General features: G+C 36.4%; 2 protein-coding genes across 12 annotated transcripts; one reads left to right on the forward strand and one right to left on the reverse strand.

Moving 5' to 3' along the window:
- Positions 1–440: 440 nt before the first annotated feature.
- On the forward strand, positions 441–3,852 carry LOC114317819 (trifunctional UDP-glucose 4,6-dehydratase/UDP-4-keto-6-deoxy-D-glucose 3,5-epimerase/UDP-4-keto-L-rhamnose-reductase RHM1). Its single transcript, XM_082884787.1, has 3 exons — positions 441–574; positions 1,449–3,034; positions 3,152–3,852. Exons 2-3 carry the CDS (start codon positions 1,460–1,462, stop codon positions 3,590–3,592), a joined length of 2,016 nt encoding a protein of 671 aa, XP_082740913.1. The 5' UTR covers positions 441–574; positions 1,449–1,459; the 3' UTR covers positions 3,593–3,852.
- A 3,681-nt stretch (positions 3,853–7,533) lies between these two features.
- On the reverse strand, positions 7,534–20,219 carry TPS1 (trehalose-6-phosphate synthase). Of its 11 annotated transcripts, none has more exons than XM_028264605.2 (18): positions 20,101–20,219; positions 18,653–19,112; positions 18,170–18,267; positions 17,647–18,035; positions 17,113–17,227; positions 16,827–16,928; positions 15,459–15,609; positions 14,415–14,503; positions 13,257–13,305; positions 11,513–11,613; positions 10,951–11,138; positions 10,700–10,817; positions 9,890–10,069; positions 9,687–9,809; positions 9,533–9,620; positions 9,297–9,427; positions 9,087–9,185; positions 7,534–8,275 (listed from the first exon to the last, which is right to left on the reverse strand). In XM_028264605.2, the coding sequence occupies exons 2-18, from the start codon at positions 19,032–19,034 to the stop codon at positions 7,871–7,873; spliced, it is 2,808 nt and encodes a 935-aa protein (XP_028120406.2). In that variant the 5' UTR covers positions 19,035–19,112; positions 20,101–20,219; the 3' UTR covers positions 7,534–7,870. The 11 variants fall into 11 exon arrangements, with proteins under 11 accessions (XP_028120406.2, XP_082740921.1, XP_082740920.1 ...); XM_082884795.1 differs by having other exon boundaries at positions 20,091–20,208; XM_082884794.1 differs by having other exon boundaries at positions 20,007–20,203.
- Positions 20,220–22,132: the final 1,913 nt, after the last annotated feature.

Below are 22,132 nucleotides of genomic sequence, written 5' to 3' on the forward strand. Positions count from 1 at the left end.
CATAAATACACATAAAAAATATAATTTTGTGATTTTTTTTTTAAAAAATTCATTAAATACCAAAAATATAAAAAAAAAATACGAGAATTTAGTACATTTTTTTTTATATTTTTATGTATTTATTAATTTTTTAAAATATTTTTTCACAAATTTTTTACTTCTTGAATACATCTAAATAAAGTGCATCTAAAAAAAATTAAATTTTAAAAGTATTTATTAAAAAAAAAATACAAAAAATAAAAAATTTAACTTTTAAAAAACTTAATTTAAAACACTCAAACCCATTAATTAATCCAAGAGTACCACGTAATTATTTGTCTATCCAATCACAACCCATTGTAGCACCACGTGCCCCTGCCCGTTAACCAACCAGTAACTTCTCTGTCTGTCTGTGTGTGTCTATACATAGCCTCCTCTTAATTCTCCTTTGATCTCGCGAACGTTTGTACTTTGTTCTTCAATAAATCATTGTTTCTCCGAAACACACTCTCTCTCTCTAGTCTTCTGGTTTTCTTTCCCAAGTCTCGTTGTCTCTTCCTCTCCATCCTAATTGACCTTGGTCTCAACCCAATTCGTAAGTTGATTCAAACTCTCTCCATCTTTTTGTTAATCATGTTTTCCAAGTACCAAACTTAATTTTGTGTATTGATTAAAGTTGTTTATGATCTGGGTATTCTTCAATAAGTGTAGATTTATTGGGCAAGTAATAAGTGCGTTCCATTTCCTTAATCTGCTGCTGAAATGGAATTCATTAAAAGATACTGCTTACTTCCATATAGATTCGTATGGGTTTTTGAAAATTTTCAATATTTGATTCATGGGTTTTCATTTTTACTACATTTAAATTTGGGGATTTGATAATTTCGAGTATTAGCATTGAATTTGAATATGGGCACTCCTTATTCTGTTCTAGTTGATGCAATTCTTGTTGTTTGACCTAGCCAGGTTTATGCCAAATCGTGTAAATGTGTGTGTTTTTTATTTGGTGTATGTGGATACAATAATCACAAAAATCCTGATGGAATATGTGAGACTAACTATTTCAATTTTTTTTGGTAATGAGAGACCTTCTCTTATGCCTTTCTTTTGTTTATTTTAAACAAGAACTGTGCAAGCATGATTGATTTAGTTTCTATTGTATTTTGATTTTGGGTTCGGATTCTACTTGATGTTGTTGGGGAATCATTTAAAAATAAAATGTGTTGTCATGTGACGTTTGTGCCACAACTATAGTATTTGCTATTGGGATTACGCTGCCATATCGCTCTGAGGTGAATTAGAAAACTAATGGCCATGTAATTGTTCATGGATTTTGTACAAGTTTTGTTTTTCTTTTCTTTTAATTTTTCCCATAGCAAATTAGTTTTTGATTTGTATCATATTTTTCAGATTATGTATTGTTTACTTTGTGGTTCTGACTTTAGTACTGTTATTTGTCTTGCATAGAGGCTGCTCTAACATGGCCACTTATACCCCCAAGAACATCCTCATAACTGGGGCTGCTGGATTCATTGCATCTCATGTTTGTAACCGGATTATCCGGAGTTACCCTGAATACAAGATTGTCGTGCTTGACAAGCTTGATTACTGTTCAAATTTTAAGAATCTACTTCCGTCTCGATCATCCCCCAACTTCAAGTTTGTTAAGGGGGACATTGGCAGTGCCGATCTTGTCAATTTCCTTCTCGTCACCGAATCCATTGACACAATAATGCACTTTGCAGCCCAGACTCATGTTGATAATTCCTTTGGTAACAGTTTTGAGTTCACCAAAAACAACATTTATGGCACCCATGTCCTTCTGGAGGCATGCAAAGTCACCGGCCAGATCAGAAGGTTCATTCATGTAAGCACAGACGAGGTCTATGGAGAGACCGATGAGGATGCTGTGGTGGGAAACCACGAAGCTTCTCAACTTCTTCCTACAAATCCGTACTCTGCAACAAAAGCCGGGGCAGAAATGCTTGTTATGGCTTATGGGAGATCATACGGGTTACCTGTGATCACCACTCGAGGAAACAATGTTTATGGCCCCAATCAATTTCCCGAAAAACTAATCCCTAAGTTTATCCTCTTAGCTATGCAAGGGAAGCCTCTTCCGATTCACGGGGATGGTGCTAATGTGAGGAGCTATCTTTATTGCGAGGATGTTGCTGAGGCATTTGAAGTCATTCTTCACAAGGGCGAAGTTGGTCATGTCTATAATATTGGGACAAAGAGAGAGAGGAGAGTAATTGATGTTGCTACAGATATATGCAAACTCTTCTCAATGGATCCAGAAAAAAGCATAAAATTCGTGGACAACAGGCCATTTAATGACCAGAGGTACTTTCTTGATGATCAGAAGTTGAAGAACTTGGGATGGGCAGAGCGGACTATATGGGAAGAAGGGTTGAAGAAGACAATGGAGTGGTATAAAAGTAACCCTGATTGGTGGGGCGATGTCTCTGGAGCATTGCTTCCTCATCCTAGAATGCTTATGATGCCTGGTGGAATTGAGAGACATTTTGATGAGGGTGAAAAGTGTAATGATGGGTCCTCCCATTTTTTGAGTACATCAAATCAGAACCAGATGCTGGTTCCAGTTTCCAAAAGCAGCAGCTCTATTGGAAAACCAGCCTTCAAATTCTTGATTTATGGCAGGACCGGGTGGATTGGTGGCCTACTTGGGAAGATATGTGAGAAACAAGGAATTCCGTATGAGTATGGAAGGGGGCGTTTAGAGGATCGGTCACTAATCTTGGCAGATATTCAGAATGTTAAGCCCACCCATGTTTTCAATGCTGCTGGTGTGACTGGCAGGCCAAATGTTGATTGGTGTGAAAGTCACAAAACGGAAACAATACGTACCAATGTTGCTGGTACACTAAACTTAGCTGATGTGTGCAGAGAGCGTGGACTTCTGATGATGAATTTCGCTACTGGATGTATATTTGAATACGACGCAGCTCATCCAGAAGGGTCCGGCATTGGGTTTAAGGAGGAAGACAAACCCAATTTTATCGGTTCTTTCTATTCAAAGACCAAGGCTATGGTAAATTTTAGCATTTCTGGCTTCCATTCATGTACCATTATTAAGATATGTTAATTTCTTTTGGAACATCATATTTAAGAATGATTGCTCATGAAGATTTTATTATTTTCCAACCAGGTTGAGGAGCTCTTGAAAGAATACGACAATGTCTGTACCCTCAGAGTTCGAATGCCTATATCTTCCGACCTCAACAACTCACGCAACTTCATTACTAAAGTCAGTCGTTACAATAAAGTGGTCAACATTCCAAACAGCATGACCATCTTGGATGAGCTTCTGCCCATTTCAGTTGAGATGGCAAAGCGGAACCTCAGGGGGATATGGAATTTCACAAACCCTGGTGTGGTGAGTCATAATGAGATTCTAGAGATGTACAAGATATATATAGATCCCGACTTCAAGTGGGTCAACTTCAATCTGGAAGAGCAAGCCAAGGTGATAGTTGCCCCTCGAAGCAATAATGAGTTGGATGCGTCCAAGTTGAAGAAGGAATTCCCAGAGTTACTACCTATCAAGGAGTCCTTGATCAAGTATGTGTTTGAACCAAACAAGAAGTAAGCAATTTAGACCTGCAAAACCTTTGGAATGGCTATGCATTTTTCATTAGGCAAAATGGTTTTGGATTGCCTATCCATTTTAAGCCACCATTCGTTCTTAGCTTCATTGAATTGGTGAACTTAGATAGTGATCACCATTGCTCTAGAACATGCCTTCTGTTCTGTTTCTAGTTAGATTATATTTTTGTGTCATCTGCAAGCTTGCAGAGGTGTAACTTTTGAATTCTATTATATATATAAATTTGTTTCTTGTTTAATTCATACCATAAATTGTTTTGAGGAGGCATTCTTGTCTCTCTCCCTTTCTCTCTGAGAGTTTCAAATCTTAGGAATGTTTGAAGATTGATAGATTTGAATAATCAGATGAAAGATGGGGGTTGAAATGGTGGGGAAGGACCTGGCTTTATGTTGAAAGAACTTATGGATGAGAATGGGGTTGAACATGGAAGGGAACACATTTGGGAAACTTGTAAGGAAAAAGTAATTGCAAAAATATGGAGGTGTTAGCTGGATTTGTACTCTAATATAAAGATAGAATTTCGCAGACCAATTACACTCTGATATTAAGTAAACTTTGAGGGTGTATTCATAATTTGTCCTTTTCATAATTATTTTCACTATCCTTACTAATTTGCAATTCTACTGGCATTTTGAAGCATTATAAAGAACATGCCAACCAAATCAGAATATGCCTACCCAATTTTGCCCAAAATAAAAATAAAAATGCCTCCTAACAGTGACGGAGCTAGAAATTTAAGACAGATAGGGAACATGTTAGACACAACATTGGAGAAAAAAAATCCTACAATAAGCGATAATGAGATATTATTAAATTTATATATTTTTTTGTGTGTAGGCAATTGATGAGATTCAATATTACAACTATGATGGAAATGTATCAACGTGACTTATAAAATCTACAACCAACAACCTAGCTGAATATATGATTAACAAGTTTAACAATATCAACTCAATAAAGAACCCACAATGAAGAGAGACAATCAATTAAACAAACCACTTAATAAGAAAGAAATGATCAATTGATATAATTTTTACCATTAACTTCCCACTTAAGAGTATACAATAATGACACAAAAAAAAAAAAAAATAGAACACTTATAATATTTTAAAAGAGCAATGTTTGGGGGCCCTAATTCTGTGGCTCAAATCTGGCTCAAATGGCCAAAACGACGTCGTTTTGAGTACAAAACAACATCAAAATGGCCAAAACGACGTCGTTTTGGCCATTTGAGCCAGATTTGAGCCACAGAATTAGGGCCCCCAAACATTTTTCATTTTAAAAATACAAAGAAATTTTATAAGATTTAAGAAGAGACACTATTATAATTTTATAAAAAATAAATAAGATGTAAACTATATTTAAAAATAATAATATAAATATTAAAAACTTGGGAAGGACACGTGACCCTTTCGTCCTATCCTCCCTCCATCCATGCCCCCAGGACTATGGAATAGATTTTTCATGGTACACGAAACAGCAATTAGAAAATATATTTGTTTTGAATTTTTAAATTATAATTCTATACTCACTTTTGAAAACTCCTTTTCAGGCAAGAAAATTTGGCTAACCTGGTCGTCCTCCCAAACGCCCGACCAGTTGACCGAAATAATGTGTTGTGTTTTTTTATTATTTTTATTTTAAATAAAAAATATTTCTAGAATTTTTAAATTTTTTTTATAAGTTTTGCATACGATTTTGGATTATGTGTTTGGTTACAAGTTATAAATTTTTGAATTAAATATCTATGTCACATCGTTTATTTTAAACTCAATTCAAAACTCTTTTTAAAATTTATAACTAAACAAACTTAATTCAAATCATAATTTTAAAATTTACAAACTCAAAATATAACTTTATTCTCAAATTATATTTAAAATACTCTATTAAACGCTGCCATAAGCTTTCGTATGATCTGTTCCAAAAATGGAATTTTGTGTGCTTTTTTATTTGTTTTAACACTTTTTGAAATAAAATACTCATAACAAAAACTTGAAAAATGCTCTGGATAACGTGGCTGCCACAAAGGGCCACGGGCGGTACTGAACACCCGCGAGTAAAGAAAAATATATATCGGTAACTTAACTCTCTAATTTTTTATTGTTTTCAGTTTAGTCCCAGATGTTTAAGAGTGTAAAAATGACGTGTGGTCTGTGAGCGGTCCGAATTCTATCAGCGATTTGAGATGGACCTGGCCTGTTTAGACTTGGGTTCAAGCTCAGTCCAAGGTCTTGGACTTGGGCCATCGCTTCGAAGTCCGGTCCGACCCGTGGGCCCGCTTAAAAGCCTAGCTCGCTCGAGACCAGTGTTATTTTTAATGAAAAATAATAAAATTTTGGTGAAAAAAATAAAAAAAATTTGTTTAGACCCGCCCAAGCCCATCTCAAAGCCCGAGCCCAGCGGCCTGGCCCACTGGCCCGTTCAAAGCCCGAATACTCCCGGGCCTAGGCTTGGGCCTAAGCCTAATTTTTTGACCCGTGACTCGATCCGATTTTTGACGAGAGCCCACAAAGCCGGCATAGCCCAGGCTGAGCCAAAATTAGACGGTGTCATACACTATAAAATAATAATAGACCCTACTATTTCTCAGTTTGACATCAAGATCAATCATTGAGAAGCTTTTGAAGAACTAATTTCTCTGTATTGTGTTCAGTAATCTCCTTATTTTCGTGACTATATTTCTCTAATTTATTATTTTTTTAAACCAAAAAAAAAAAGGATAAAAATGATAAAAGAAAAAGAGATTGGTGCAAGTGGGAGAGGTATGGAAGACAAGTTGACAGTTAAGAAATCACCATTCAAGAGCATTACCAAAATTTTTACCCTTCTGACCATTAACACTAGTTGAATTACATGTTGAAAAATGGCTTTATAAAATTTTATTTTTTGCTAATTTTAAGTATTAATTAAGGTAGGACTTAAGTATTATTTTTGACATTTTTAATTGGGTTCATATTTAATACCGCATAGTGAATAACATCGTGTATTTAGTTGCTCAAAACTATTTCTAGATGAATGAGAATTCAACTCACATTTTTAGATTTGTAGATATGGCTTTAGGTGGATTTCTTATCTATTTGTGAAATGTGTTTGTTCCATATTGGAAAGGCTTAAGGATTTATATGAGTATATAAACTCTAACTTGCCATACTTGAAATGGGCCTCAAGGGTACCCAAGTTTTGTAGAAATGTGGGGTTATGGGTAAAGTGGGTTAGATCAGACCCAAAACAAAAACATACGCGTCCGTCCGGGTTGGGCTTAGGCGTGGGTGTGAGGTTGGGTTGAGCTTGTCCGACCCAATACTTATCTTTTTGAGTCAAAAATATTTGTATTTTACTTATTTAATTTTGAATTTCGGTTTCAAAATTCAAAATAAATCTGTCCAAATTTTTTCTCCACCTTAACAAGTTCATACCTGTTAGAATCCACCCGAGTAGGTTCATACCTATTGAAATTCAACCTGAACAGATCTGTTTCTATTCAAATTTGTCCAAACAGGTTTTCTACCTGTTGAATCTGTCTGAAGAGGTTTTCTATCTGTTGACACATGTTCTGAAAAACCACCAGTTCTCCTATATATAACCTGCCATTCCAACAATTCAATCCATCCAATTTTTCCTAAACATTTCGTCTTTCTTCTTCCTTTTCTATCTTCCTATTTTCTGCATCTGTCTATTATATAATTTAAGAAAGAAAAAGAGATAGTCACAGCAGAGTTTTGGTTCGCCAGACTTGAGTTTGTAGTGCTGCAAACCAAGTAGTAGTAGTCGTTGCGTCCTGAGAAGTAGACGCCGGTAAATCTTGAAACACCGGAGCAAGGACGAAATATACTTTAAAGAGATTGTGTCAAACACAAGGCTCGACATTTAAAGTTTCTGTAAGCATTTAATTCAGAATTTAATTTGTTAAATTAATTTCTAAATTATTTAATTTCCTCTATTTATTTTATTTATACATTTATTTACACACAGTCATCATTTCAAAAGAAATACACACCTCCATCCAAAGGAAAAAGGCAGAGAGAGCATTGACACTTAAAAAACACTGTGATCCTATATGCATATCCTATCTTTTTAACATTACTGTTTGGTTCCTAAGAAAAAGAAAAAAGAAAAAAAAAAAGTGACTGTTTGGATGCTTTCAGTTTGCTACATCAAATTTACCCCCATTAAAGCTTTGCTACAAAGATTCCCATAGACCACCATCCCTATAATCCAAAATCAGATGCATCACAATATACAAGAGCATGATGATATATGTCAACCTGATGATACCGAGCTTGAGACAGATGCCCCAGCCAGTAACTCCAGAAACGAGACAACATCATCTGATGATCCAAGGACATACCGAGCATTGGTACGTTTGCGCCCAACAGCACAAGAGAAGTAATTCTCCCCCTTGAGATCGAGCACATTCCACGAAATCTTTTCTGCCGATGACCGCCTCCCGCTCCCACAGTTGTGGTTGTTGGTTTTCTTGTCCACGTTTGGCAGGGGTCGTTGAGTTTTGCTGTGAGATGATTTAGAGCCACTTTTGCTTGCTGGAAGCTTCAAAGGCGGCTTTCTCTCCCCCGGTAGCTTTAATGCATCAGGTACCTTGGTTCTTGGAATACCTATTGTGTCGGACGGGAGCTCTGGCTCAAAAAATGTGTACACATCCTCATCCTGAAGCAACATATAACAAATCATCAGAGTAAGACAAACTTAGGAGCTACTTTATACACATCCTCATCCTGAAGCAACATATAACAAATCATCAGAGTAGGAGCTACTTTATATTGCTCTTGATCACACCTAGAACCAGCCAGTACACAAACTTAGGATCAGGGTTACCAAAAAACAATAATACCCTAACAATTTACGCTTTGGAATGTACATTTGAGAACATGGTATGCTTTCGTTCTATGACGGTTAATTTAGCAATTCAAAGTGATCCTAATTTTTTTAAGCGAGGAAAAAATCAAGTATAATGGAGAGTGGAGTTTTGACTTAGACAAAAGGTAAAAGATGGGTCATAGTACTTATCAAAATGTGTCGTAAAAGTACTTTAAATTCTAATAGTGTAATCTACACAAGTCTACGACATTTTAGAGTATGTCACATAGTACGTTCCAATTTTTGTTCCATGTACTAGAACGATCCACATTTTGAGTAACATAGCTTAAAGATCTGCATTATCTTTTACGAAGTCCATCCATTCAGTCATACGAGGAAAGAGAAAAAAAAAATTATAAATACTTATAAGTCACATCCTGTATGCCCCATCTTCTAAGCAGTATGGGTCTGTAGTGTGTTTAAAAAAAAAAACTTTCCTCTCTAGAAATTTATTACAGCATTTAATGTAACACTTTTTTTTTTTTTTTTGCAATTTTAAGTACTAAAATTTGTGTCGTGTTGTTGGATTGTTACAATGCTCTAGGATGCCATCTGACTTATTTAAAAAAGCTAGAGATTTAAAGGGAAGAAAAAAGTATACCTTCCCTAGAAAATGTCCACTGCACAGGACGTAGTCAATTGGTGTTGAAATGGATTTATTGTGAACTATCTCTCCCAATATACGATCAATTGCAGCTCCCTACATGAAGCAGAAACCATAAAATAGGCGACATATATACATCAGCTGCCTATACAGTTCATGAATTCAGATAATTTAATAATTTCTGATATAAACTGAAAATCGAATCACCTTCGTAACACCAACTGCTCGCACCTCAACAGAACGGCTACCTTGGACAACATCAACAGATGCACTAGAAATTGGGCCTGTCCAGAGATGTTGCAGCATATCCCTGGCTTGCAGTTTTCCAAATTCAACATCTAGAAGTGCAATAAACAATGATAGAGAATCAGAAAAAGTAAGGCCTAAAAACATTATTGAAAGAAGAAACTTTATTAAAAAAAATAAAAAATAAAAAGAAGTACCTGCATATTTATAGTTCCATATAAGTGATGTTTCACGGGGGTCGAAATGAGATCGAGGTGTTCTATCCGTAAAGTACTCAAAAACATGCTGAAAACATGTGGAAAGCATCAGAATTGTGGAAGCGGGAATAGAAATGGAAAGAGAAACGCGTACCTTAACACTATCAACCCATTCCATATTTAAATGCTCCGGCATTGTTGTCATCCATTCTCCCTTAGTAAAGCGAAGAAACATCCCATTTTCTGCTGCCAGCCACATGTTGTACTCACCAAAGTTCTGTGAAAGCACTCACTTCAGAATTGGAAATAGTAGGGTAGGGATAGAAAAGAAGACAGAAATGGAACTAGATGAATTACTTCATCTAAGACACTTCTGGCACTTCCACTGAGAACAACAATAGTTGTGTTTGGATCATTGCACAGTGCCATTAGAGGTGCTTTTAGCTCTGGACGCAATTTAGGTTCCATTTCTTTAATTTGATCTCCTCGTCTTCTTCCTGGAGTATCCACGGCTTCAGTTAAAGTTGCATTGAATCCCTGAAGGCAGACCAGATAACAAAAAACAAAATAATTAAAAGCCCATGTTAAGCCAGATGATTGAAAGAGTGTAAGTGCCTTGTTCCTTTCAAGCTTCAAGACACAAAATCATGAAGTTGAGCAAGCAACATTCTACAGCCACTCAATAAATAAGAGCTTGGAAATCTCAAATAGCACATGTGGCAATGCCTGACAACTAGCATTCACAAAACTAAAAAGAGATCATTGAAGTGGGACTTTTCTCCCCTCTCTTCCATTTTTATTTTGTTCTACAAGAAGGTTCGTAACATACTTGTAGGCATATTTTCTGAATACTGGAGAATAGTTGATATCAAGTAATAAAAGAACACAATTAAAAATTTCAGGGTTAACAACTTACTGACCTACCAAAAAATTTTTTGAATTACAATTACTAGAGCAAGTTACTAGCCATTGACGGTTTAATTTAATTGTTCCAGAAAGTAGCCATGATCAATGTGATACTCCTAAATGCCATGCAAGTAACTAGCAGATGTTATTATTTGCATATTAAATCTTAATCAAGTAGTTACTGCAGAAACATCAAACATCATTTCTTGGCCACATAAAATTTCTGAAAATCATTTAGTCTAAATATGAAGTAATACGTACCAGTATAAGCAATCTATTGTTAGATTGCAAGTAATGTTCGATTGTATCATTGACTGGAAGTGGAGGTGGAGCTTGTTTTGTCCTTTGCTGAGCTTCAACAACGGTATCATTCAATTCACTGCAAACAGCAACAAAATGTAGCCCAAAATTTAGGTAACACTGAGGTAAGAAGAAGCTTGTACATAAAAGACAACATTAGTTCAAGCTGTACGGAAAAGATATATCTCAAATTCATATCACGACACTATTACCTCACGAAAGTTTCAGCCCATTCTTGAGCAGTATGAGTTGTCACATGTGCAAAGTTAAGTCGATGTCGCTTCTCTCTTTCTTCAGCTGACATATTCAAAGCAGTGCCAATTGAAGTGGCAACTTCAGTTATGTTCCAGGGGTTGACAAGAATTGCTCCAGCACCCAAAGACTGTGCGGCACCTGCAAACTACAAGTATGCGAAAAGAATGATAATATGCGAGAATAGGAACCTTAATTAAGGGAAAAAGACAGTACACCATTTGAGACAAATTGATTTTTTTAAAAAGTACAAAATGAGAAATACGAGTAAACTTGTTAGTGGAATACAGAATGGAAGAATTCAGTCAAAGATTATATGCATAAAAAATTCTAAAACTCCAACGGAACCATAGATTTCCATTTAATTTTGCCGTGTACTGTCTAAAATAACACCAACCACAAGCCCTTCAAGATTGGTGCAAATATGGAATCAGCCAAAAGATTGCTGCCATTTTAGAAAAGAAAAATGTGCACCACAAAAGTAACAGAAATAGGAAACAATTACAAGGTTTTGGTAATTACTTCACTAAGAATGAGAACCCCTTTCTTTGCATCTTGGCAGGCCACGAACTCATAGCTGACGAGATTCATTCCATCCCGCAAAGATGTGACAAGTGCTACATCTAAGCAGGAAAAGAGGATACAAAATTATCAGTCTAAAATGTCCTACACAAATCCTTGATATTTCGTAAAATTGGCAATTAGAGAATGCAACTCAAGTATAATAAAATTTCAACGACCTGAAAAACATCAATACAGCTATAATTAGGAAGATTTTGCATTTTGAGGTCCCAAAATCATCAAATAATATTTGAAGAATCATCTCCATTTATGAGCCTCTAATATTAAAGCGAACTTTACACAACTAGTTTATATTGTAAACATATTCACGAATTTTGGTAATTTTATTCCACTTTCAGTGTGACTGAACCACAGTGGGAAGCCACTTCCATTAAACGACTAAACAAATATAATAGGCTTTGGAAGCACGAAATGATGGCTATGAGTCCCACAATAGTGAATCCTTTTTTATCCAAATAAAGTATCTGTGGTAGTTGGAGTCTTAAAAATGTTAATTTAAATGCAATATGCTACAAAATTATTTATTTTTCAACTTGTTAGGTTTTGGTAGTCAAGGTGTTATAGACATTTTGTTTTGTTGGTAATATGGATCAAATTATTTTTTGGGTCTTATATGTGGTTTGTGTTTGGTTTGTGTTTGTAAAGTAGTTTTTGAGATAAAAAGTATGAAAATTTGTTTGGTTTGTCTTTTTTCAGAAATGGTTTTGAAAATTTGTTTTGGGGAGAGAGTTTTAAAAAAAGTGATTGATTTGATGTGTATGAGAGAGAAAGTAATTTTGGAAAATAGGTAACCAAACAAAATTTTAAAAATTTTTTTGAAAAAATTTGTTTGGTTTGATTACTCTTGAAATTTTTTTTGTAGAGAATTTTTCCCAAAAATTTTTCTGAAAAACAAACCAAACAAGGCTATTATGTCTCAATTATTCTAATTAGTCAAAGTTTTTTAATTTCCTAACTTTGAGCCATATTTTATTTGACGAGTATAACAAAGTATTATCAAAATGAGCCACCAAGGGAGTGCAACCTGCATACGAAATCAACTATACATTCAAATCTATTCAAAATTCTCTACAAACCCAAAAATTGGTGGTAGGACAGGTTAAACATCCCAGAAAACCAATTGTACAACAGACAAAATTTTACTCTTGATTTTCAAAATAGACTTTTCTTTCCCTCAAAAATCCTTTTACTCTCACTTATCTACATTAGTTGTAGAATCAAGAGTAGTTAAGCAATACTAAAGGTATCTATTTGAGTTATGTGAATGTGAGATTGAGCTTGTGTGGATTTTCCTTACTCTATGAGTTGGAGAAACATGAAGCACCGCATTACCACTTAATTACAATCATGCCAGTAACTTTTTTTCTTATATAAGTACAACAATGCCAGGAACTTAATAATGAAAGTTTTATAATTTTGGACAATGTATATGAAAATTATGAAACAGAAATCAGAAAGTTAAGGCCACCTTGTAAATCTAGAAGTAATTCACATATTCAAGTACAAGTCATATATATAGCATGCAGTTAAGAAATCTCTCCCAATTCAATTATCTTTTCTCAATTGTAATGCACGGGCTACTTCATCTTGCGTAACTAAAGGCCAAGTGGGACTCATTTCAAACTCGTAATTCCCGAGATGTTTGGTCAAGTAAAATTAAAAAGTTTAAGAAAAGAACTAGTACCAGTAACAGCATAGAGTGCACATAATGCAGGAAAGTCAAGAGAACGATCCTGTAGACATTAAAAAAAATTGCGTCAGAAAAGAGTCCCAATGTACTATACAATAGAGAATTTGAGAATAATTGAAGAGAGAGAGAATATGAAATAGGTGATCACATGCCACAAACATAAGGGGTAAAGCTGTAAATGTCATCACAGTTCATAATTAACCTGATGGTTTATGCTTGGTTTTGGGATAGAAGCAATTCAAGCAAAGAATCAGAACATCTCAAGATATCTAATATTGATCTGAACACCAGCATACATGAATGACAAAGCAGCAACTCTATATATAACAGGACATTTTGCATGATGTAAATGACAGCCAAAGGTATGTTATTTCAAATAAAATATATAAAAAAAAGGGCTTGCATCAGAGCACATTCAGCACGCGTGCGCACAACACACACACACAACACACAAAAAAAAGAGGCATAAGATTCAACAATTTTGCATCGTGTATTTTGTTCTATGATAAATTTTGTTGTGCATGAAACTGAAAAGAACTTAATAATCCAAATATAAAGCATTTAATCAACTCAATCTAATTTGCATGCCACTTTCAAAGTACATCCAGAATAATGTTTCAACCTTGACAGTTGGAGCTTATGAACTGGGAATGAATACTCCATAGTGTAACAAATTAGAGAATCAGTAAAACTACATAGCATTTCTTCAAAACATCAGAGATTTAGAACTTTTTGATAGAATAGTAGCCAAACATGTTTCCAACATTTATAACTTCTTTGGAAACAGTGCCTACGTGGAGAATTCGTGTACAAACTAAGAAAGACATCAATTTGATTAATCTATTTATCACAGCTTAAAATGTTTTTTATTAAGATAAAATTCTCCTCTTTACCAACTTAAACATAAGCATAAGAAATAGTTTCAGGCAGGCACCACTCACAACTGCAAATCTGTAGTTCCAAAAAGATTTTTGGTAAGTATATATGCTTTTGAGAAGGGTAATGCACGTTGAGGACAACACCAAAAAAAAAAAGAAAGTACAACAGCCTTGAGACTTCATAAAAATTGTCAATTGAGCAGAGAAATACTGTATCAAACATATATTAGGCATCTTGCGAATTAAGCAATGAGTGATAAAGTAAAAGATTCACCAAATGATGTATAGGAACAGCAGTCAAGGTCCCAAATCTGCCATTAATGCGCCCAACAATTTCATGAACCTGGCTTGTGAGTTTCTGATCTGTGATAGTACATATAAAAAACAAAGTGAAATGCCCATTTTTACAACAAAGTTCAAGAGATTCACATGCAATAAGGAACAATGCATAATGGCATCGGAAGATCTCTAGACTACTAGAGATATGCATTAAGGAACAATGAGATTCACATGCAACAAGGAACAATGCATAATGTCATCGGAAGATCATTAGAATACTAGAGATTGAGGAACAATGGATAATGGCATTGGAACAAAGGTCTCCAAGAGTTCAAATCACCAGCATAAAAAGATATTTGTTCTTCGCTACCACACATTAGCTAGTGCTCAACTAGCCGTCTACTCTCAAAACCACCAACACCAAGGACACTAGATAAGACTTTGACAAGGCTATAGATCACTGACACAATGCAAATAAAATCACGCCTAAAACAGTCACTGAGTCAAAGAACCTCCATGAGCCCTACTTTCAACCAATGCAAGCATTTAGGGCATCGGGTGAATGTACCCAAAGGCAGCCCAGGGGATATGAAAGAGATAAGAGCTATATGCTACGAAGATCAACGGTTGATAGTATCTGTAAACGATAGATAATACTTGATTGTTCTTGTCTAAATGTATTCTTGTCAACATGGCGTGAATGCTAATAGAACTCCCAACTTTCATGAATAAATTCCCAACTTCTTATAAGAATCTTCTTCTTCTTCTTTTTTTTTTTTTTTTGGCTCAGTCATAAGAATTTTATTGGAATGGAGAAAAATGATTCAACCCACCTGATTGGGACACAGGACTTTTAGTTTGGTTTAGTTATAAGAATCTTCTTTTAATTACAAAACAAATAACAGGTTACACACATCAGATCTTTAAAACTGAAAAAAGAGTAGCTGCAAAGAATAACCCATTTGACAAATAATAATTCCAATGATACAAGCAAATCCATAGAAACAATAACATTAAGCATGTTAAGGAAAGAGTGTACATTCAGGAACATCTGTTCTTGTTGGCACTGCAATTTGCAATAAAACCACTTTATCGTGCCAAGTTGGGTTTTCCTCTAGAAACTTTTCAAATGCCAGTATCTTTTGGGGAATTCCTTTAATCATATCAAGGCGGTCGACACCTAACATTACCTGTATGACAATAAGAAAAAGAGTCAACAAAGTCGAAGTTTAACCACAAAATATTTACCACCACAATATAAAACTGCTTGAGGCTGAGAATTTTTAAACAAAGGTAAAAATAGATTCAAAATTGTTTTGCAAAAAAACATGTTACGCATACAAGTCCCCCCGTCAATGGAAAAAAAAAAAAACACATTTAAATTAGTAAAAGATTAAGGGGAAATAATCAAATTACAAAAAATCAATAGAATTATCTCCTTTCCTCTTTTCTTTTTTTTTTAATTATTATTTTATTTTGCAATTTTTTTTATGCCAAGGACTGCATATATTTGTTGAAGATTGTTGAATCTTAAGTCACCGAGTAGGAAATAGCCAAGTACTGAGCAAAACTGGACTACATAACTATATATTCCACCCAATGAGAAAATTAAAGAATACGAAACTCAAACAGAACTGAATGTTGTGGCAACATATTCACATACACACGCACAAACATACATGTATATATAAATTGTATGAGTGGAGAGAGAGAGAGAGAGAGAGAGAGAGAGAGAGAAATTTCCCAATGATTTCATAGACATTTTGCAATATTTCATCAAGAGTTCCCAAGGGTGGCTCTTGCTTCAAAATTTGGTTGCAAGGGAGGCTCATTTCCAACTCAAACATAGGTGTCAAACAACTACTGCAATTAAATTTAATTTAATTTGGTTTGACGAAGAAAGTTGCAAAAAAAAAAGTGTAAAATAAACACTAGTAAACTAGCCTTAAAATACATAAGATACATGTTTGCCCAAGAGATAAAATTATGCTCTAAGAGTCAAAATATGAGGTGTTGCTTGTACCTAGAGATATTGTCAAATGTTGTAACTAGCAACAACAGTTAATAATTCTTTTAGCATGCCTGTGTAGACAGAATGCAGGGAGACATTTCTCTCAACTACAAAAGCATAGCACAAAAACTCAATCCCACCCAATCCAGTAATTTGCTCTTATAAGTAGACACCAACAAATAATAAGTCAAATCCTTTAATTAAAACTAACAAGGACCAGTCAGTAACATTCAGATTTTTGAATTTTTGATGACGAAAACTAATCATAAGTTTTACAATTAAAACTTAAAACTGAGTTTTTTACAACTTAATGTAATGATTAACTCTCAAATTTTTACCTAAAATCAACTAAAAGTTTACAAGAATGAAACATCACCAAAGGTACATAGCACCAACCTTTCTGTCAGCAAATGTTTCTTTTAGTTCTCTGATGTGTTCCCGGACTTGAGGAAACTCAAGTGCACGGATAAATCGATCTGAATCTATTCCAATAGGAAACTGGAGTTCCACAAACATGGGAAACAGAACAAGATTAACAAAATTGACATCAAAGTAGTTTCAAAATGAAATAATTTAAACACTTAAATATGCTAGCAAACCAATATATAAGAAGTGATTCAAAGAATCAAATCCAATAACAAGGTAAGAACAAGAGAAATGAACAAGTTAACCGAAAACGTACAGCAGCCACACGAGTCAGCCTTCCTTGGTCCTCCACCCCCTCAGGTGTACCTTCAAGGCCAAGTATACGAGTGCAAGCACTAACAAAATGCCTTGCATAGTCATAGGTGTGGAAACTGAAATACAAAAATCAACATGTTAGTTTAACATATGATTACTCTGGGGGAAAAATTGATTGCTGCAACCAAAATAAGCAACAAAACAATGGTGTAGAGGCGTAGAGAGAGACAGAGAGTAATCAGCAGCCATCCACTAAGTAGGTAAATTTAGGAAAACAGAGCCATGTATCTGAACAAGGAAGAAGAATAGCTGTTGATCCAGATAAAGGTTAATTCATGCAAATTCTGCCGAGACATGCCATATGATTGACAGTTTAAACAAGAAATGTAATCATATGATTGAGTAGTACATGGGTTTCAAGTTTAGAATTTGCAAGACATGCCAATTGATCAGTATCAATATGGCAAGTATAAAGGAATTGACCTGTTAAGTGAGGCAAAAATGGCATGGCACAGGATTAAATATTACAACTTACCCAACCAAGTCAGCAGCAAGAACAGCATGCAGCAGCTTTGATCGGGATGGCAGCGTCCTGTGGATTTCTGAAGAAGGAAAGGGTGTGTGGAGAAACCAACCAACTTTCATATCACTGTTGTGCTCCTTCAGGCATTTTGGAAGGAACATGAGGTGGTAGTCATGGCACCAAACAACATCACCCTCTTGGTAATGCTGGTTTACCACTGCAGCAAACATTTCATTTGCTTTCACATATGCAGCGAACTGAGACTGAAAACTTCTGGTAGTGGCGAGACGATCCTCTTGCGGAAGTCCAAGATAATGAAAAAGAGGCCATAATATGTTGTTGCAATAGCCATTATAATATTGGTGAACAATTTCTTCATCAAGGAATACAGGAATACATCTCTGCGGTGAATAAATAAATAAAAACAGGAATTTAATGATGCTCACAAGAATTCTTCATGATTCAAAATAAAATATCAACTATCAATGTCCCAAGACTAAACAAGGGTGAAGAGATTGTAGCTGAAACTCTGAACCTTTTCAGCCAAAGCTTTAGTAAGTGCCCTCTGCCCGGGCTCATCCGGCACATTAACACCAGCCCACCCTATCCATCTTGCCTCAAACTCCTTCACACCTTCAAAAATAATTAACACGCATGATTAGGTTTCTCTATGTGGGTAGAAATCCAATCCTTACTCTCTTTTTTATTCATTAAATTTGAGTGAAATTTTGGTTAAAAGCTTGATCTGGTATGGACCACTCCAATCCATACTCTTTTTTTTTTTTATCAAATAAACCAAACCAAACCAAACCAAACCAAACCACTCCCTTGGTTTGACACAAGTTTGGTGAAATGATTGGAGATCACATTTAGCTCTTAATTCATCAACTTTGAATTTGATGAAAGAATTGGTGAAGGATTGGAGATGCTCATCTAACAAACCAAATGTAACCCAATAATGCACAAAGATATTAAGATGAACAGAGAAAATAAGTTAAGAATTCTACATAGGACTTACCCAGAAGAGCACTGACTAGACCCCCAGCGCTTATCTCCAATGACCAGGACTCCTTACCTCTCCTAACTGCAGAGACCGGCAGCCTGTTGGCCACCACTAACAGTCTTTGCCTGAAGGGTTTCCCATCTGGTGTCTCCCATCCCTCACCATGTGCATGTGCAGCCAAGGCCCCTTCCAAATATTGTTCCACATGGTTAACCCCCAAGTTATTGCCTTCTCTTAAGCGCAATTCATGGTCAGAGAGCTCTTTTCCATTGTTAGTGTCAGTAGCCTCATTTGAATGAGAAGCCCTGTTGCTCCTTCTTTGCTCTCTTCCTCTCAAGAGCCTTTCTAATCTACTCGTGGGGATGCCTGAATTGCCGTTGTACTTGGTCACAGGCATACGCTCAGTCTACAACCAAACCTCTAACACCAATTTTTTTAGTATGAGTTCCAGTTCTCCTCAGGATAATCAAGTTTCCTACATTTTGGTTAACCAAATTAAGATGTCATCAAACAACAAATCCCACCACAAGGTTTATTTATTGCTAAAATAAAAATAAAAATAAACAAAACAGTTTCAGGCAGACAGTAAATACGTAATTCTGCAGCAATGTAATAAGTCTTCTAAAATTAACATAAAAAGGCATCATCATCCTCAGTAAACACGCAATTCTACGGCAGTGTTATAATTCTTGTAAAATTAAAATAAAAAAGCATTATCATCCTCAGAAAACACATGAAAACAAGAGAAGGACAGAAGGGTGTAGAGAAAGAGATAACATAGATAATGGGATATCCACAGAATTTAGGAGGAAAAAAAAAAAGAAAAAAGAAAAAAAGAATGGGATCTACCATTGAGTCCTGGTTATTTGAGTTCCACAATTTTGAAGAATAAAAAATAAAATAAATAAAAAAAAGACCACATTCTATGCATCCAGATATGGAATATTACCAGCATCCTCAAGAATTTCACAAAACAAGATAAAGAAACAGAACAATAGATGAGCAGAAGAGACATGAATTATACAATTACATTCCCAAATGTATATACATAAAAACAGAATATCAGATAATGGATGACACAGAAAGACTCTCTTTGTTCTTCCATTTACAGAATTGACAACTCTCAGATGACAAAAAACTACATTGCATGAGGGGAAATTTTGAAGAATTTGATTCAGCAGAAGTAACAAGACACTGTTGGGAAAATTTTGGATCACCATAACCCCCAGAACACCAGATGCATCACAAATTTCTAAACCAGGAATGAATCCAAAAAAAAAAAAAAACCATTCTCAAGAAACAACAGCAGAGTGAAGAAATCAAGAATCGGTACGGAGAGGGGAAACGACACGGCCAATATGGGTTTCACCTAATTTGATCCAAATGTTGATCTCTTGGATGGGTTTTCAATCAAAACTCAGCCACTGCATTAGAATTTAGAAACAAGCCTTACAATTACAAACCTTGTGCGATTTGTGGGTAGTAAGAGAGAGAGAGAGAGAGAGCAGAGGAATCTTTAGTGTAAGCTTGACATAAAAGGCTAAAGCATTACCGCCATGCAGGTGGGTGACACCAAAGATTTGCCGAAAAAGGTAAATATATATTTTATTAATAGGGTTAGAGCATCTCTACTGTAGTAGCCATTTTATCTATCTAAATATTACTATAAAGTATATATTTTATTTTGCCTATTAACTATTTTATGTTTTTTCTCTAATCATACTCTTTATTTTACTTATTTATCCAAATACTATTAATTTTATAAAATGTCACGTCAACAACATAGATGGAGAGAAATGATCATAATGACTGAATACATTTTGCCTAGCATTGAAGGCTAGCTACATGTAGCTAGTGAATATGAGTTGAGCCAAAATGCCTAATCATATGCCTAGTTCATTGGAATTGAAAAAAGTGAATCACACAGGACCCCCTTACCCTGAACAAGGTAAGCTACAGCATAGACTTTCGGCGAGGAGGTCAAGTCGGAAGGGACAGCGAAATGATTACCAAATGATATAAGCAAACGTTGAAGACAAAAAGAAGGTTAAGTTTTTCTATCTCTAATCTCTCCCGCTACACTCTATTTCTCTTCCTAACTTGCTCGTCGGAGGGTTCACTGGGGGACTACCCCGTTCCCCGTTGAACTTGTTTGCAGGTTATCTGGTGGGCTTGATCATTTGGACCTGGGCTTGAGGAGCTTGGACCAGTCTGACCCATTCACTAGGACAAACTGTATCATCAGTTGACGCCGTCTGTGGGAACGCTTTGCTCCTCGCGCCAATTGTGTTCACTGTCACCGAAGACCCCGTTCCAATAACCTTTTCCTCCTAGCTGTCAAAGTGTATGGTCACGACTAGATCCATGGCTTCTCACAATAATGCTGTCGACCATCAGGCCGATCCCCTCAATCCAAACAACCCACCGCAGTATTTTATCGAGCTTACCAACAGAATTAACCGCATGGCCGAGCAAAACCAGGCCTTGATAAATGCTTTACTCCAAAGAAACCTTCCGATGCCTCCACCACCACCTCCAGATATTCCACCCAACCAAGAAAGAGCCCCGAGCCATACTATTCCTCAACCCCATCCACCCAACTTGGAAGTTTTGCAACATCCTTCCTTACATATAAATCTACCACCTCCACCCCCCGGTCGTGGCACTAGCCCCTGAAGGGGAAGCCAGCAGCGTCCAGCCCCCATTGACTGACCATGGTGACCACGTTCCCCTCTGGGACGCTGAACTCCGAGTAATGAAGCTCCAACTCCAAGGGGTCAGGCAGAACATTCAGCATAAATCCTCGACCACGGCAAATTCACCATTTGTTGCCTCTATTCGAGACAAACCTCTGCCCGCCAAGTTTAAGATGCCCACCATTGACTCTTTTGACGGTACGACGGACCCAGTCAACCATCTGGAGACCTACCGTACCCTCATGATCCTCCATGCCTTCCCTGACGAGATCATGTGTCGGGCTTTCCCCGTGACACTGAAGGGGCCAGCTCGACTGTGGTTCAGCCAGTTACCAGCAGACTCTGTCTCCACTTTCCAGCATCTCAGCGACTCCTTCTTTAGCCATTTCATTGGAGCCCAGCGCCAACGCCGCCCAGCAACCCAACTCCTCAACATCCGTCAGACCGAGGGGGAGTCGCTGCGCAATTTCGTTACCCGCTTTAACACCGAAGACCTACAAGTAGCGGAAAACGATGACAAGGTCATCCTCACGGCTTTCATGGCCGGGCTACGATCGTCTGATTTCCTCTTCTCCCTCTCCAAAAACCCCCCGACCTCCATGGAAACCCTACTCTCCAAAGCCTAGAAATACATGAATACTGAAGATTCACTAGCCGCCCGGCAGGATTCAATAGCTAAAAACCCGACCCCCAGAGAAAAGAGAAAAGACTCAAAACCCAAAAACACCCAGTATAATAGCCAAACACCCCACTATACAGACCGACCCCCCCGCGTTGACCGGTCGGCACCAGCCCAACC

This window comes from Camellia sinensis, chromosome 8 (assembly GCF_055761805.1).
Source record: "Camellia sinensis isolate YWXY chromosome 8, ASM5576180v1, whole genome shotgun sequence".
NCBI classification, from domain to species: domain Eukaryota; kingdom Viridiplantae; phylum Streptophyta; class Magnoliopsida; order Ericales; family Theaceae; genus Camellia; species Camellia sinensis.

Coding starts and splice junctions, on each gene's coding strand:
- TPS1 (XM_028264603.2), bottom strand. CDS start 19,034: ATGCCTGTGACCAAGTACAACGGCAATTCAGGCATCCCCACGAGTAGA. Junction 10,818..10,950: donor TGGGCTGAAACTTTCGTGAG/GTAATAGTGTCG, acceptor TGCTGTTTGCAG/TGAATTGAATGATACCGTTG. Junction 8,276..9,086: donor GTGGACATTTTCTAGGGAAG/GTATACTTTTTT, acceptor ATGTTGCTTCAG/GATGAGGATGTGTACACATT.
- LOC114317819 (XM_082884787.1), top strand. CDS start 1,460: ATGGCCACTTATACCCCCAAGAACATCCTCATAACTGGGGCTGCTGGA. Junction 3,035..3,151: donor ATTCAAAGACCAAGGCTATG/GTAAATTTTAGC, acceptor TTTTCCAACCAG/GTTGAGGAGCTCTTGAAAGA.